Source organism: Pomacea canaliculata, linkage group LG12, assembly GCF_003073045.1.
Source record: "Pomacea canaliculata isolate SZHN2017 linkage group LG12, ASM307304v1, whole genome shotgun sequence".
NCBI lineage: Eukaryota > Metazoa > Mollusca > Gastropoda > Architaenioglossa > Ampullariidae > Pomacea > Pomacea canaliculata.
Genome location: NC_037601.1, coordinates 12,381,158 through 12,396,564, shown reverse-complemented (window position 1 = coordinate 12,396,564; position 15,407 = coordinate 12,381,158). Strand labels below are relative to the sequence as shown.

General features: G+C 40.3%; 2 protein-coding genes and 1 long non-coding RNA gene across 3 annotated transcripts in view; 1 reads left to right on the top strand and 2 right to left on the bottom strand.

The window, feature by feature from the left end:
• Positions 1-2,184: 2,184 nt before the first annotated feature.
• Positions 2,185-3,257, bottom strand: LOC112577030. Its single transcript, XR_003101984.1, has 3 exons — positions 3,180-3,257; positions 2,879-3,069; positions 2,185-2,271 (listed from the first exon to the last, which is right to left on the bottom strand). It is a non-coding gene; the product is annotated as an uncharacterized LOC112577030 (long non-coding RNA).
• A 3,672-nt stretch (positions 3,258-6,929) lies between these two features.
• On the bottom strand, positions 6,930-8,326 carry LOC112577017 (acanthoscurrin-1-like). The gene is made up of 3 exons (XM_025259935.1): positions 8,198-8,326; positions 7,217-7,616; positions 6,930-7,023 (listed from the first exon to the last, which is right to left on the bottom strand). Exon 2 carries the CDS (start codon positions 7,607-7,609, stop codon positions 7,247-7,249), a length of 363 nt encoding a protein of 120 aa, XP_025115720.1. The 5' UTR covers positions 7,610-7,616; positions 8,198-8,326; the 3' UTR covers positions 6,930-7,023; positions 7,217-7,246.
• Positions 8,327-9,229: 903 nt separating this feature from the next.
• Positions 9,230-15,407, top strand: part of LOC112577016 (acanthoscurrin-1-like) — a 162,409-nt gene continuing 156,231 nt past the window's right edge. The window contains exon 1 of the mRNA XM_025259934.1: positions 9,230-9,274. The gene's annotated coding sequence lies outside the window, so the exon portion shown is untranslated. The remainder of the gene's footprint in view (positions 9,275-15,407) is intronic.

The window sequence follows — 15,407 nt, the reverse complement described above, 5'->3', positions numbered from 1 at the left end:
GGTTTGTGCAACTCCCATTGTGCGACTTCCTGAATGACTGAAGAAGGGACAAGTAACGACATATGGGGACTAATCTTTTTGTCTCACTCGATGTCTTCTTCTCACTCTGGTCTTTCCTTGTATGTGTTTTGGGTCGTTTCCACTGGATGTGATGCCCCCTTCTATCTTGAAAACACAGTTTCTTTTGACCGAGAGACATCGGAGTCGACAAATACAAAAAAACTAGTAAAGTTATAGCCATGTTTGTCTAAGGTAGACATCTTGGACTGAGCGAGAGGCTGAGTTCCTAATGGTTAATTATTCTCCATTGCCACGTGAAGAAATGTGCCCTAGAAGTTCTCTTTTAACAACAACAATAATAATAATAATAATAACAACAATAATAATAGTAGTAGCAGCTGTCAAGTTCACGCGATTATAAAATGACATTTCCTGTATACGACAAATCAAAAATTATGATAAAGAGATAAACTTAGACAAGAAAGATTTGACTTGCAAAACTGTTGGTGTATTTCTGAAGATCACTCACAGGCCGGTCTACACGATAACCTATGACCTGGTTGCCCCCGTCATGGACTCGAAAAGTCAGCAGGTGCAACCCTAATTGCACTCCTACTCTTACGAAGGGTAGGCATCCATGTAAGAGAGAGAGATTGTGTGTGTATGGTGTGTGTGGGGTGGGTGGGATGTGTATGAACAGCACATATAGCTTAGAATAAAACGCTTTAAATTTCATCGTCTATTTTTACATGTTTTGAATTTATAAAGGGATTTGAGCCTCCTTTGATTATTGAATGTAGAGCACTGGAAGTTTGGTGCTAAGTGAAGACAACATATACGAAAAAGACTTTACAGTTTTACTATATAAAGAAAATGATTTTATTCTTCAGACTACAGAGGAAGACAACACGGATAAAAAAAAACTAAAACGCTTCCTGTTAAAGACAGGCAAAGCTGACAATGATAATACACTGAGCACTCAGGGTGGCGAGATTCAAAATACAATATCCTCACATACTGTCTTTTGGAATTTCGTAAACGTTAGCAGGTGTTCTTTCCCCACGATGTACTAAGAGGTACCTTGTCCACGTGGTCTTTCTAGGGGCACAGAATGATCTTAGATGCTTTAGACCGAACGACTATGTTGTCAGTCTGACAAAAAATATTTTAGTCGTTCGTTCGTCCCTTGGGTGGTACTGCTCGTTGGGAGTTGCACATGGATAGATGCGGCAGTTGACAAAGCTCACCACACAGGCCTGTCTTGTACAATAGTAGCAGGTCTTGCTAAGGACGACCAGTTCCCTCCTTTACTTTCGTAAACTACTTCTTCCTCCGGCAAGTTTTCCACAGTGCCTGGTCACGTGGTCTTATGCTGCTTGCCTTCTGCAGGGAGAAATCTGTGATGTCCTTTGAGTGTAGTGAATGTGCTTTGATTAAACTTTTTTTTTATTTTGTTAATTAGTTAATTGTAAAGTAATTGGCGTTTATCTTCTGTGCTTTTATGAAGGCATCTTTCATAGATGGGTTGGTGTTACAAAATGTGTAAATGTTATTTAGGGAAAGTCGGTAGGGTGGTTCATGTATGTTGAAACCAGGCAGGAGTTATTCCCAGAAAAAAAAGAATGTATTTGCCTTTATCAGGGTATTCACCACTGAAATGAGATACATTCGATCTTAAGGTTGACTGTATTCTCTGGAGTTACACGGTAATAACTTTAATATACTGCCACTGTGCCATTGCATCTTTAATAGCAACTGCAGAAACATCTATTCACGCAACGAAACATCTTGCATCTAGCATTATAAGTCGAAATGCAAGCTGCAGAGATGATAGAGATGATGTTAACTATATATTTATATGTGTGTGTGGAAGGGACGCCCAAAACAGGGTCCTGTGGCGGGGTGTGGTTGCGGCCCTGTGCTCCACTGGGGGTTAATAGGAACAAGAAGAAAATATATATAAATGTGTGTGTGTGTGTGTGTGTGTGTGTGTGTGTGTGTGTGTGTGTGTGTGTGTGTGTGTGTGTGTGTGTGTGTGTGTGTGTGTGTGTGTGAGGGCGTGCGTGCGTGCGTGCACACTTTTTAGTTTTAATTTTTTTGTGTTCTTCAGTTTTGAAGAATTCGGCCACCAATCGAAAATGCAACTCACTCACTCACACAGAATTTCAAGATGAAAACTTCAAATGTTTGCTCGACAATTAGTTTATTGCTGTTACATCTAATGACAGCTGCTTAGTTTGTTGACTGCAGCTGAGAACACCATCTTGGAATCTGAATAAAAACCAAAATGCGTAACTTTATCATGTGGCTTAAAAATTGTTTTCAACATACACTGCTAACCCTCTTTTCTTCTGTCTTTGTAATATTTAATTTTGTAAAGTAAAAAGTTATTTAATTTCTAGGGAAGAGACAGTTCACGGCTTCCACCATTCCCTGACCGACTGAGTGTATAGATGAGTATATCTGTATACCACACAGGTAATACAAGCCACATTAGAGTTAATAAGCAATAGGCATCAAACCACATCCTCCGTAAATTATTCCATTTAGAGTTCTAACTGTCACATGGAAAAATGCTTCATAGTAAACAAATAAACTCTCTAGATAATATAATTATCAAAGCACAAAATCCACACACTTTGAAACCAAACAAAAGAATTGGCTTAAGTTGTGTTGAGCAGTTTGAAGAGTAAGTGGGAGTTAGAGGGAAGAGATGGCAGAAAGAGAGAGGAGGAAAAAGAGATAGTAAGAGATAGCGAGGAGAGAAAAAGGGAGAAAGAGAGAGCAGAACACAGAGAGAGAAAGCAGAAGAGGGAGAAAGAGAAACCACTTGAGAGGACTTTTTTCACCAAGTTCACAACTCCGGATGGCCAATTACCTCAGTGTGCGTTAAATCGCTAGTCGAAGTCGCCGAAGAAAGGAAAGCAGTAGTAACAGCCACGTCCACCACCATACAAGCCACCTCCATACCTGAGTCCGCCAAACAGTCCTCCAAACAGAGGGCCTGCCACCGACAGGGTAGCCAGGGCGCTGAGTAGCAGCAGTAGTAGGAGCACCTTGATCATGGTTCTGTGACAACAATTAGAAACACCTTCACGTTTGATGGAAAATTGAGATAAAGAAAGAAGGACTAAAATCTATCCAAGAAAGATCAACACGATAAAGGAGAAAAGACTTACCTGACAAATTCAGATGCCACTGACACAAGAGGTGTATGTCCCTGAGAGCCTGAGACCTGACTCTTAAATAGTTTGGATGTCCCCTTTCACCACTCATTTCTTGTCACAATTTTATTTCTTTGCGCGTCAAACAACCGCGAAAAAGTATCTTCTTTTCCTCTATCTCTGTCGTTTAGTGTATTTTCTTTGATTGATTTGACTGTCGGAATTCTTCAGTTGGCCTCTTATGACCGATGGGTCTGGGATTTCCATCAGACTAATTTACGACTTCGGTTGAGGAAGTTTGCGAAGGATTTGGAAATAATTTACTACAAACCACGCTTTTGAAATGGCTAATTTTTTTTAACTCAGTGGACGACTGAATGCAGCGGTAACTGCATAGATGGCAGCAGCTTCAACATTTGAAGGATGACAAGCTTACGTTCCGTCAGCGAGGTCAAAAGTTAAGTGACGAATGCTTTGTCAGATTTCTTCATCCTCTTTGACATATTCTCCCCCAGCCTAACCTACACCAGGTCACCACCGATGTGTGCGCACACACTATTTCCCTCTCGTTCATATTTTTATTTAGAAACTGTCTTTGCTGACGAAGCAACGAAAAGTCCTTTTTATCATATTCAAAGACATTAGCAAAACGATTTCAGCCAAAAGTAAGGAATGTTTGAAGAGATTGCTGCGACTCACGGACCGTATAATGAAAGAGGCAACTGACCAGCAGGTGAATATTTGCCTGCATTTTAATTAAATACTATAGTCGAGATTTCTATATTCTGACACAATTTGAAATTTTTACTTCCCGTCATTTGCGAGGTTAGCAGCGCTTTTGTTATGGATACAAGTAGCTACTAAATGAGCGAAATTTTATTCTTTTAATCAACTGTTCTCGTCTCACATGACATACCGTTTCCCATTCAAAGTCATACCATCTAAATAATTTGTAGTAGTTGTGCCTATTCCGGAGGAGACTGAATCTGACTTATACAAGCTCCAAAGCAAACGAATACTAAAGCAAAAGCACGCACCATCGTAAACTCTTATTAAAGGAAAAATTGCTCACATAGACACGATAATACAGTCACACATTCACGCAAATATGGGCACAGGAGCAAATTATTACACCAGTTAAATAAAAATCAGAAAAAATAACCGGAATGTGGGACTGCAAAACTTTCAATTCCTTCCCTTAGTTCTTTGCACTGGTTGACCTTTTGTGTTCGCATTCATGACAGGTCAGTGATGTGGTGTAGCTTTTGCTTATCTTTCCTTGTTTCTCTACGCCTAATAAAAAAAAAAGGTCACTCTCATTAGCTCTTTATGTCCCTAAAACACTACCGTGTGGTCCTGTCTACTGAATGGTGAAGCAAAGCAGGGTAACTATCTTCTCTTTTATGTAGATGCTCAGTTTTGGGTAGTCGGGGGTGGCACACTCCAATGAGCAATGACAATGAACGACTTTCACATTCTTGCTTTCTCAAACTCTTTTTAAGCAACGGTTGCCCCCATTCCGTTTCTCTCTCGTTTTTACGCCTCTGCAGAAGTAGTAAATGCAAACCATTTCCTGTTACTGATCCATTTCCCCTCTCTCATTTTCTCTTTTGATCAGTGAAAAATCCTCTTGGTTTTGTAATCGAGTTTAACCCACTTCTCATTGTCCTACAGGTCTGAAGTGTTTACCTGTTACTCAACTCCGTTGACAGTGCGATACTAAATTATTTTCAGCAGCCCACAAGTAGAATTTTCTTTTTAAATTTAATTTTGTAAAAGCCGAAGCAGGGGAGGTAAGTGACTCCTCCTCTGCGACTAATAAAAACTATAGGTTATCTCCCCTAGTTCAGCCTCAAAGAAGGAAATAAAGTCACACAAAGTAAAATGGAAAAAAAAAAATGGATAACAAAATTCAAACCAAAATAGTCCCTTAAATGTGCTTGTGTGTTTGCTGTTAAAGTTCCTGTGCGTGAGACACTGTCCGACTGCTGGTCAACTTAGAAAAGTATTATAAGTATTATGCAAATAGTTTCTCTCCACGTTTGTGTGCGCCCCGTGCTTCACGCGTGATGTTCACCCAGGTGTCAAGAACTTGAAAGCGTGTATACACATTATGCTGTGCGTCAGTCAGTCAGATAGGCGGATGCTAAATTAACAACCATCATGAAAATATATTTTACCCTTTTCAGTGCATTTAAAAAATTGTTGAATTGTTTCGTTTTTTGTTTTGTTTGGTTTTTTTTTTTTTTGTTGTTGTTTTTTTTGGGCGGGAGGGGGTAGAGGCTTGTGTGTGTGTGTTGTGTTTTTTTTGGGGTTTTTTTTTTGTTGTTGTTGTTTTTTTTGCTAATTGTGTTTACTTTCATTAGCGTCTATCTTTGTGCTTTTTTCATGTCGTGGATACTGACCTAGCTTTGCTGTCAAATGCTGAGTGAATGGGCCCATATGAGTGTGATTTCTACCCTGTTTAATTTTGAACTTCATCATCATCTTCACAGTCAACAAAAAGCAAACATTATGTGAGTCCCCCCCCCCCCCCTATCACATTTTATCTTAAAAGACGTTTTTGATTGACTATGAGAAAAATTTCAGAACCAGATCTTTATTTCAACATTAGTCTAATACGTTTCTTTAAAGAGCAAAACAATGATAAAGTTATAATCATATATTGTAAAAATTATTATTATTTATAAGTATTATAATGGGGAAAAAAAAAACAAAAATACGGAACCACAGAAAAAACCTAACTAAGCGAGTGTGTGTGTGTTCGCGCCGACTGTGTGAGCGGTTGCGAACGAGTATCCGGTGAAGCTTGGGGCGATCCGCGACATCCTTCATCAGTTTGATGGACTGAATGTGACTCCTTTGATCATAAAAATGTCTTGTGTTAACAGGTTATGCAATAAACACTGCAATAAACTGAGTTCTCGTTATATGCGCAGAGTCAAATCCTTGAAGCAGCCTTTGACTTTAGCTTAAGGCAAACAGTCGACAAATTAATCAGGAAGCCTGACTCATGGTGGGGACTAGCTTGTAGAAAAAGAGACAGTTCCTAAACACGAACGAGTGTATGGTGATGTGTTGGAAGAAGGGAAAGTTGTTTATGCTAAGTATGGACCAAACGGATAAAACTTCAAAAAAGAAAAGTGCTGTAAGTAAAGGGCATATTGACTGTTTCCTCATCTGTAGGAGGTTTCATAACATCAAAGAAGTAGATGGCTGATGTACCGATGACACATAGAAAATTAATACATTTCAAGCCTCAATTTCGCTGTTGTAGATCATTTTCAAGCCAGTGAGCTGATTTCTGCAGCTGTGTATAGCATTTTCTTACTACGTTACCAGTTTCTTCTCTTTTACAAAGCTGATGGGATAAAGTGTGACAAATAGAAACTGGACCATGTCTTCTCTCATAACATATGTCAACAACAGACAACACTGTTACTCAGTCAAATGCTAGAGTAGTTAGTTGCTTCAGACACACTTGTAGAAAACGTGTTTGTTCTTTTCAGCTTTTTATCCCAATTGGATGATGATAGTTTATAGCGTTGATGAAAGAGTAGGCTGAAAATTGTGAAAATGAGTTCATGGGTTGTAAGAGTGAGTTTATAGAAAAGTGCGTGTCTGTGTGCGCGCGTGCGCGAATTATATTTTGTATGTGATGAGATGTGTTATGGACACAAGTATTGCTGTCATGTTTTTATTTTTACTGTAAGAACAGAACATGCCAGTTACGCGTTTCCTTTTATAGAAAAAAACCATGACACATTTAATCGTTGATTAATAGATTTATTGCTTCAAAGCTGTGTACGTAGCCATTACATTGCTGTTTTTACCATTTCAAATGGGTAAATCCTCTCCTCTGAAAAAGAAAATGAAACTAAATATTAATTTATTAACACAATCAAAAACACAAAAAACGCATTTGACCAAACATTAATTTTGGGGTTTTTTTAACACTTCCACACAGCCATTGTCACATTTATATCTACTTCCGTAAATATTACTTTAGGATGTGGGACTTCAGTTCACTTTACATTATCTCAAGCACCTACTGGACGTCAGCGGCTTGAATTCTTCATTTCTTAGTAGACGTATTTCTTGTAGTACGGGAATCCTCTGTAGAAACCACCTCCTATACCACCAAGGCCGATGCCACCGATGCCAATGCCACCAAGGCCGATGCCGCCGAGGCCGATGCCCCCAATGCCAATTCCACCGAGACCGACGCCTCCGAGGCCGATGCCACCCAAGCCTCCGATGCCGATTCCTTTGACACCGTACAGACCGCCAAAGCCGCCCAGACCACCAAGACCTCCAAGACCTCCAATGCCACCAAAGCCGCCAATGCCGTAGCCGTATCCACCAAAGCCGTAGCCTGGGGAAATAAAGCCAGCTTCACTGACAGCCACGAGGGCACAAAGAAGAACGACGACGACAGCCTTCATCTTAGGTCTGGAGACAACCGAAAAATAAACTGCAAATTAGTGTCAAGTTTTCGTAGGACAAGAAGACGATTAACACACTCATGGTCACATATCCTGCTTTAAACGCTGGTCAGCCATCTCGACGCCAGTCTTTGACCCCGCTTTTCTCGAAATGGCCGCCACCGTACTTTCACACTTCAAACGTTTATAGCTTATTCGGTTTTAAACTAGAAGAACAACTCTTGTATCAAAAGGACATTCAGAAACTGCACTTTAAAAACTGCATGCAATTTGAATTTGGCAAATCTCAGATTTCCGACTTAAGATTCAATTCCTCGTGAAAGGTAGCATTTTGCTGCTTCTCTCACTGAGAAAGTGTTCTACATATGAAAAAGCAATTAACATTATTTCTGATGATTGACATTGCCTTTTTACTTTGATCTTGTGCTGGTGTTAATAAACGAGAGTGCATGTACGTTTTAATAGTTCCAAATAAGTTGTAACAATGATTAATTAGTAACAGAAATCTGCAAAACCAGGCAAAACTTCTTCGTCGTCGTTTTCCTCGTTATCTAATTACTAGCAGATTTGTTCGCTTGAAAGCCTTACCTTGTAAGAGATGATGTCTACCAACTGCTGGATGGCAAGCCTCACTCGTTGTCTCAAGCTCACCTCACAGCCGCTTATATAAGGCTTCGCCAGTAGCCTCAAGGGTCTGAGATCATCGTTTGCCAGGACATTAGACTTTTTGGTTTTTAAACCATAAAACATCACTGTGATGTATTTAAGTTGCTGCAGTCATCCATTCCCCCATTTAAAATTGCCAACTTCAAGATTAAGGCGAAAATAAATGTCAGACCTTAAGTTTGCAATCACAAGATAAGCAAACTTTTGATATTGTTATTCAAAGAAATACTTGAGAGAAACGGAATATAAATATATAAGTTCAATTATCTAATACTTCAGGTTTTCTTTTCAATTCATCTAACGGTTGTCTTTAACTTCATGTTTTTCGAATAAAAGTAAAAATCACACCTTAAGTTCAAAACCACATTAAGAGAACCTGTAATTGATCGTGTATAGAATATCGTATAGAATCGCTGGTCCCTTGCCATAGAATATCAGCGTTGTATATTTAAAGTTCTAGTTTAAAGCTGATAGATTGTTCTTAACGTAGTTAGCCATTCTCACAGTCAAAACTGCTTGCTTAGAATTTTAGAGAAAAATAAATGTCAGAGCTTTAATTTTCAATGACATGAACCGTGGCAAGAATCATTAACTTAACCCCCCACTCGTCCACACATTTTTCAAAGAAAAACGAGTTAAAATGCTGACCAACTCATCCTCATACACATGATATCCTATTTACGATCAATTAAAGGTTATCTTGAATAAAAATATAAAAAGTTTGCTTGTCTTGTGATTGCAAACTTAAGGTCTGACATTTATTTTCGCCTTAATCTTGAAGTTGGCAATTTTAAATGTGGGAATGGATGACTGCAGCAACTTAAATACATCACAATGATGTTTTATGGTTTAAAAACCAAAAAGTCTAATGTCCTGGCAAACGATGATCTCAGACCCTTGAGGCTACTGGCGAAGCCTTATATAAGCGGCTGTGAGGTGAGCTTGAGACAACGAGTGAGGCTTGCCATCCAGCAGCTGGTAGACATCATCTCTTACAAGGTAAGGCTTTCAAGCAAACAAATCTGCTAGTAATTAGATAAAAGAAAAACGACGATGAAGAAGATTTAGTTTTGCCTGGTTTTGCAGATTTCTGTTACTATTTAATCATTGTCACAACATATTTGGAACTATGAAAACGTACATACACTCTAGTTTATCAACCTCAGCACAAGAGCACAAGAGCAGTCTGCATAGACTAAACTTATATATATATTAATATTATTGTTATTCTTAATACTCTTTTAGCACCACGTTCAAAGGCAGTGTCAATCATCAGAAATAATATTAAGTGGTTTTCCATACGTAAAACACTTTCTCAGTGAGAGAACACAGCAAAATGTATCTCTCCAGAACGAATTAAATCTTCAGTCGGAAATTTGAGATTTGCCAAATTGCATGCAGGTTTTAATAGTACAGTTTCTGAACTTTTTTTGGATGCAAACGTTTTTCTTCTAGTCCTAAAATTGAATGAGTTATAAACGTTTGAGGCGTGAAAGTACGGTGGCGGCCATTTTGAGAAAAGCGGGCTCAAAGATTAGCTTCGAGATGGCCGACAAATTTGTTTACTCCTAAAATTTTGCAGACAAATCTTTTGATTGATTATTATTTGAATCGTTCTTTAAAAAACTTGAACAGACTCCGGGCTTTCGGGCAAGGTATAACACGACGGGGTTATGACAGGGTTATACAGTATCGAAACATCGTTTGAATTTCGTCGTTTTTCTGCAGAAATTGGTACTGGTCGCAGTAGGGTACGTAGATTAAAACGTATTTTAATTTCTAATTTTTATTTTAACATAGCTGTGTTTTTTCCTAATAGTTTAATAAGCAAAGAATCTATTTTTATAAAAAAAAAAAAAAGTCAAACACAAAATTGACCCCTATCACCTTTCGGGGCCTCTAGCACAAAACTTAAAACTTATCTAACCTAACCCTAACCCTCGAGGACGGTCATTGGTGGACTGTTAAAGCAAGTTGTCCATGATAGAGATTTAAATGAAACTGATAGTCGTTGCATAAAGGATGGTGAGGGTTTTAATTCTTAGATATATCAAAAATCTACAAATCTTCAGCATATTTTGTATTTTATTGTCTTGTCTAACGCTTTATCTGCGTTTAAAGCAGAATATGTGTCCATGAGTGTGTCAGTCGTCTGCTTGTCCTTCGAAAACTTGAAACTAATTTACAACTTATTTTTCGGTTGTCTCCAGATCTAAGATGAAGGCTGTCGTCGTCGTTCTTCTTTGTGCCCTCGTGGCTGTCAGTGAAGCTGGCTTTATTTCCCCAGGCTACGGCTTTGGTGGCTACGGCTACGGCATTGGTGGCATTGGTGGCTTTGGAGGTCTTGGTGGTCTGGGCGGCTTTGGCGGTCTGTACGGTGTCAAAGAATTGGCATCGGAGGCTTGGGTGGCATCGGCCTCGGCGGCCCGCGGCATCGGCCTCGTGGCATTGGCCTCGTGGCATTGGCCTTGGTGGCATCGGCCTCGGCGGCATCGGCCTCGGCGGCATTGGCATCGGTGGTGTAGGAGGAGGTTTCTACAGAGGATTCCCGTACTACAAGAAATACATCTACTAAGAAATGAAGAATTCAAGTCGCTGACGTCCAGTATGTGCTTTAGAGTTTTTAAAGCATACTTAACTCTCTCGTCTCAAAGTAATATTTACGGAAGTAGATAAAAGTGGGATACTGGCAGTGTGGAAAAAAAAAACAAAATTAAGATTTTTGATCTGCATTTTCTTGTTTTTGATTGTCTTAATAAAGTAATATTTAGTTCTGTTTTCTTTTTCAGAGATGAAGAGTTTACCCATCTGAAATCATAAAAACAGCAAATTCGAATCTATGTGCACAGCCTTCAATCAATAAAGCTTTGAACCAACGATTAAACGTGTCATAGTTTTTTCTAGAAAAAGAAATGCGTAACTGGTATGTTATGAAAGTACACTAAAAATGAAAACATAACAGGAATACTTGTGTCCATAGCACGTCTTATCACATATAAAACACAAACTGCGTACGCACACACACACAAGCAGACATACACTTATGTGTAAACAGACACACACTTTTCTATAAACCCACGCTTGAACTAGTTTCACAATTTCCAGGTTATTCTTTCTTCAAGGCTATTACTAACATCATCGTCTTATGATAAAAAGCTGACGAACAAACACGTTTTCTACAAGTGTGTCTGAAGCAACAGTTAACTACTCGTCATTTGACTGAGTAACAGTGTAGTCTGTTGTTGTGGTGTCGTGAGAGATTATAAAATGTCATTTCACGTTTTTCCTCATATAAGTAACTTAATGATCGTGTATAGAATATCGTGCGCATGAAGACGAGTTGGTCAGCATTTTTACTCGTTTTTCTTTGAAAATTTGTGCGCGATTGGGGGTTAAGTTAATGATACTTGCCACGGTTCATGTCATCGAAAGTTAAAGCTCTGACATTTATTTTTCTCTAAAATTCTAAGCAAGCAGTTTTGACTGTGAGAATGGCTAACTACGCTAGGAATAATCTATCAGCTTTAAACTAGAACTTTAAATATACAGCGATGACATTTTATGGCAAGGGACCAGCGAATCTATAATTTTGACATTTTATGATTGAAAACCATGGCAGAAATTCTGAAAGTCATACATGTATATAAGCACCTGTCAGGTGAGCTTCACATCACTAGTGAGTCTTACCATAGAGCTATTGGTAGACATTCGTAATCATTTGAATCCAACAAATCTTTCGTCATGTAGAGGAAGCCGACTGTGTCTGTCTGTCTCGAGAGTGTGTTCGTGCGGTTGTGTGAGTGGTTGCCAGTGTGCGTCCGGCGACACTTTGGACGATCCGCGATATCCTTCATCAGTTTGATGGACTCTTTTGATCATAAAGATGTCTTGTGTTAACAGGTTATGCAATAAACTCTTCAATAAACTATATTCTCTTTTGATGCAAAATTGCCTCTTTAAAACAACCTTTGACTTTAGCTTTAAACAAAATATCAACAAATTAATCAAGAAACCTGACTCATGATCGTGACTAGCTTCTAGAAAAGAGTTGCAAAACTCGAATGAGTGTATGGCGATATGTTAGGAAGGAGAGAAAGTAGTTTATGCTAAGTATGGGACACACTGATATCCAGCTTCAAAAAAAGAAAAGTACTTATACAACTGTACAGTAAAGGGCATACTGACGGTTTCCTCATCTGTAGGAAGTTTCTTAGCATCAAAGAAGTAAATGTCTGATGTACCGATAACACATACAAAATAAACATGTTTCAATCCTTAATTTTGCTGTTATAGATCGTTTACAAGCCTGTGAGCAGATTTCAGCAGCTTTTCATAGCATTTTCTTACCACATTTTCCAAGGAGCTTCTATGTTACAAAGTCGATGGGATAAAGTGAGACAAATAGTAACTGGACCATGTCCTCCGTCATAACACATGGCCACAATAGATTATAATGCTGCTCAGTAAAGCATGCAGTAAGTACATTTTATTGCAGACGTGTTTGCTCTTAAGTCAGCCTTTTATCATGAATGAATGGTGTCAGTTTATCGTCTTATTGAGACAGTATCTATAAATTGTGCACGTGTCTCTCGCTCACTCCCTCACACTCACAGGGTAAGACAAATGCGTGTTCTTTCACACGAGTAAACATAATGACTTTCCTGAACACATATTCATTTTTTTACTAAACAAAAACTAAATTAGGTCCTAACTACGATCTATTTCCTTTAGGTAGTAGCACAGAGAATAACGCAATTGCTGGCCGTTGATACGTGGAGATAACAAACGCAGACTAAAGCGTTCATTATGTGCTGTATAAGCCAGTTAAGCACACTGTCTCGTCAATGGCTTTCACTTCAAATAACACAAGAAATGTCGTCCATTACCATTAATTACCCAGTTCACGTCCTCTCACCCTTGCTCTCTAACCCTCTCTCGTCACTCCTCTTTTTTACGTCATGGATACACGCATTCACAAAATTGACGTCATTCACGCTGTTTCGTCCTTGCACGTGAGCTTACTCCTACCACTGCAAGTAGCTCTCTAACGTCGTCTTATTTGCATATGTTCTATTGATGAATGCAATACACATCAAAGGTCTCAGTAAGTGTAGAAAACTACCTATTTAGAAATCAGCTAGACTCTACACCAACGGTTCTCAAAAGGTGGGGCTCGACCCCTAGGGGGGCGCGACGTGCTTACAAGAGGGAAGTGAGGGTGGTCATTTTTTAAAAGTTTCTTATACTGTCATCAGCTGCACTCCAGTCTCTAGCAGACTTATCTCCATCCGAATCTCTGCTCGACCGCACAACATCACCATTATACAAGTGTACGCCCCAACATCAGAACACGAAGATGAAGAGGTTGAGGAATTCTACGAGGAGCTGGACAACATCATCAAGAAAACTCCGAAGAAAGACATCTTGCTTGTCCTTGGCGACTGAATGCTACGATCGCCCTGACGTTACCAACAATGGGCAGGAACAGTCGGCAAGTTGGCCTGGGCAACACCAACGCAAGAGGCCTACGGCTACTAGAATTCGCTCAGCAGTCACCGTCTCACCATTGCCAATACCCTCCACCGCACAAGCAGTCAAGAACTTTACGTGGCATTCGCCGGAGGTCTGGTCCATAACCAGATTGACTTCATCTTGCTGCCTCAGCGTTTCAAATCAAAGCATCAACAAAGCACAAACGAGTCCTTTCCTGGCGCTGACATAGGCAGCGACCACAAACCTCGTCCTCACTACCTCAAGTTGAAACTGAAGTTGAGACGTGGACAAACAATAAGAGCCCTCGCATCCGATTCAACCTGAGAAGCTTCAAAGATCCGGACACAGAGAGGATCTCCAGGCCCAGGTGGGGGGGCAAATTTGCAGCCCTGGCTACTATAGACTGCGACATAGACGCCCTTGCTGGAAGTATCAAAGAGTGCCTACTCTCTACTGCAGACGAAGTGCTGGGAAGCAGAGGAAGCGCACACAACCCTGGTGACCGACGACATCCTTGATCTTTGCGACGAAAGGAGAGCCTTGAAGAGAGGAGAGGTTCGAGACCGACGTCAGCAGACAAGTACAGATTGTCAACCAGCAGATCAGAACAAGGATGAAGGAGGCAAAAGAAGATTGGATCGAAGACCAGTGTTGCAGCGTGGAAATAGGCATGGCAAGCGGAGACAGCAAGAAGGCATATGAAACACTGAAGGCCCTCACCAAGACTTCAGCAGCGACCCAATGCCACAGTCATCGAAGACAGCGCCGGACAGCTCCTTACGGAAAACGCTGCTGTACTATAGTCGTTGGACTGAATATTGCCAAGACTTGTATAACTACAAGATCGAGCAGACACCAGCATTCTCCAGCATTACCAGACTGGGACAAGAGAGGCTGCAGACCTGCCAGTCCTCACTGATGAGGTGAGAGAAGCTATGCACAGTCTGAAGGAGGAAAGTCACCTGGTGTGGACAACGTACCTGCTGAGCTGCTGAAGCATGGAGGAGACGCCAACAACCAAGGCCTTCACCACACTGTGTCAAAAGATATGGGAAGAAAAGAAATGGCCAAAAGAATGGCTCAGTCTATCATCATCCCACTCCCTAAGAAAGGGAACCTGAGGCAGTGCCAGAACTACAGAACCATCAGTCTGATAAGTCACCCAAGCAAAGTAATGCTCAGAATCATCCTCAACCGCTTAAAACCTATTGCAGAGGAACTGCTGGCAGAAGAACAGGCTGGCTTCAGGCTGGAAGAAGCCCCGGTAGAACAGATCTTTAACTGCCGTGTTATGATAGAAAAACACCTGGAGCATCAACGTCAACTATACCATAACTTCATTCGATTTCAAAAAAGCTTTTGATCGTGTCTGGCAGCGATGGACTCTGGCAGTCATGAGATCATTCAACATAGAGGAGGGACTGATCCAGATGTAGCAGCACTCTACAAGAACGCCTCCAGCGCGGTACTAACTCACAACCAACTAGGCGAGTTCTTTCGCGATGACGATCGGGGTCCGTCAAGGGTGCCTACTCTCCCATCCTTTTAACATCTTCCTTGAAAAAATCATGCAAGACACCCTCCACAACCACCTTACCTCAATCTCATTGGTGGCAGACCCCTGTGCAACCTCCGCTTT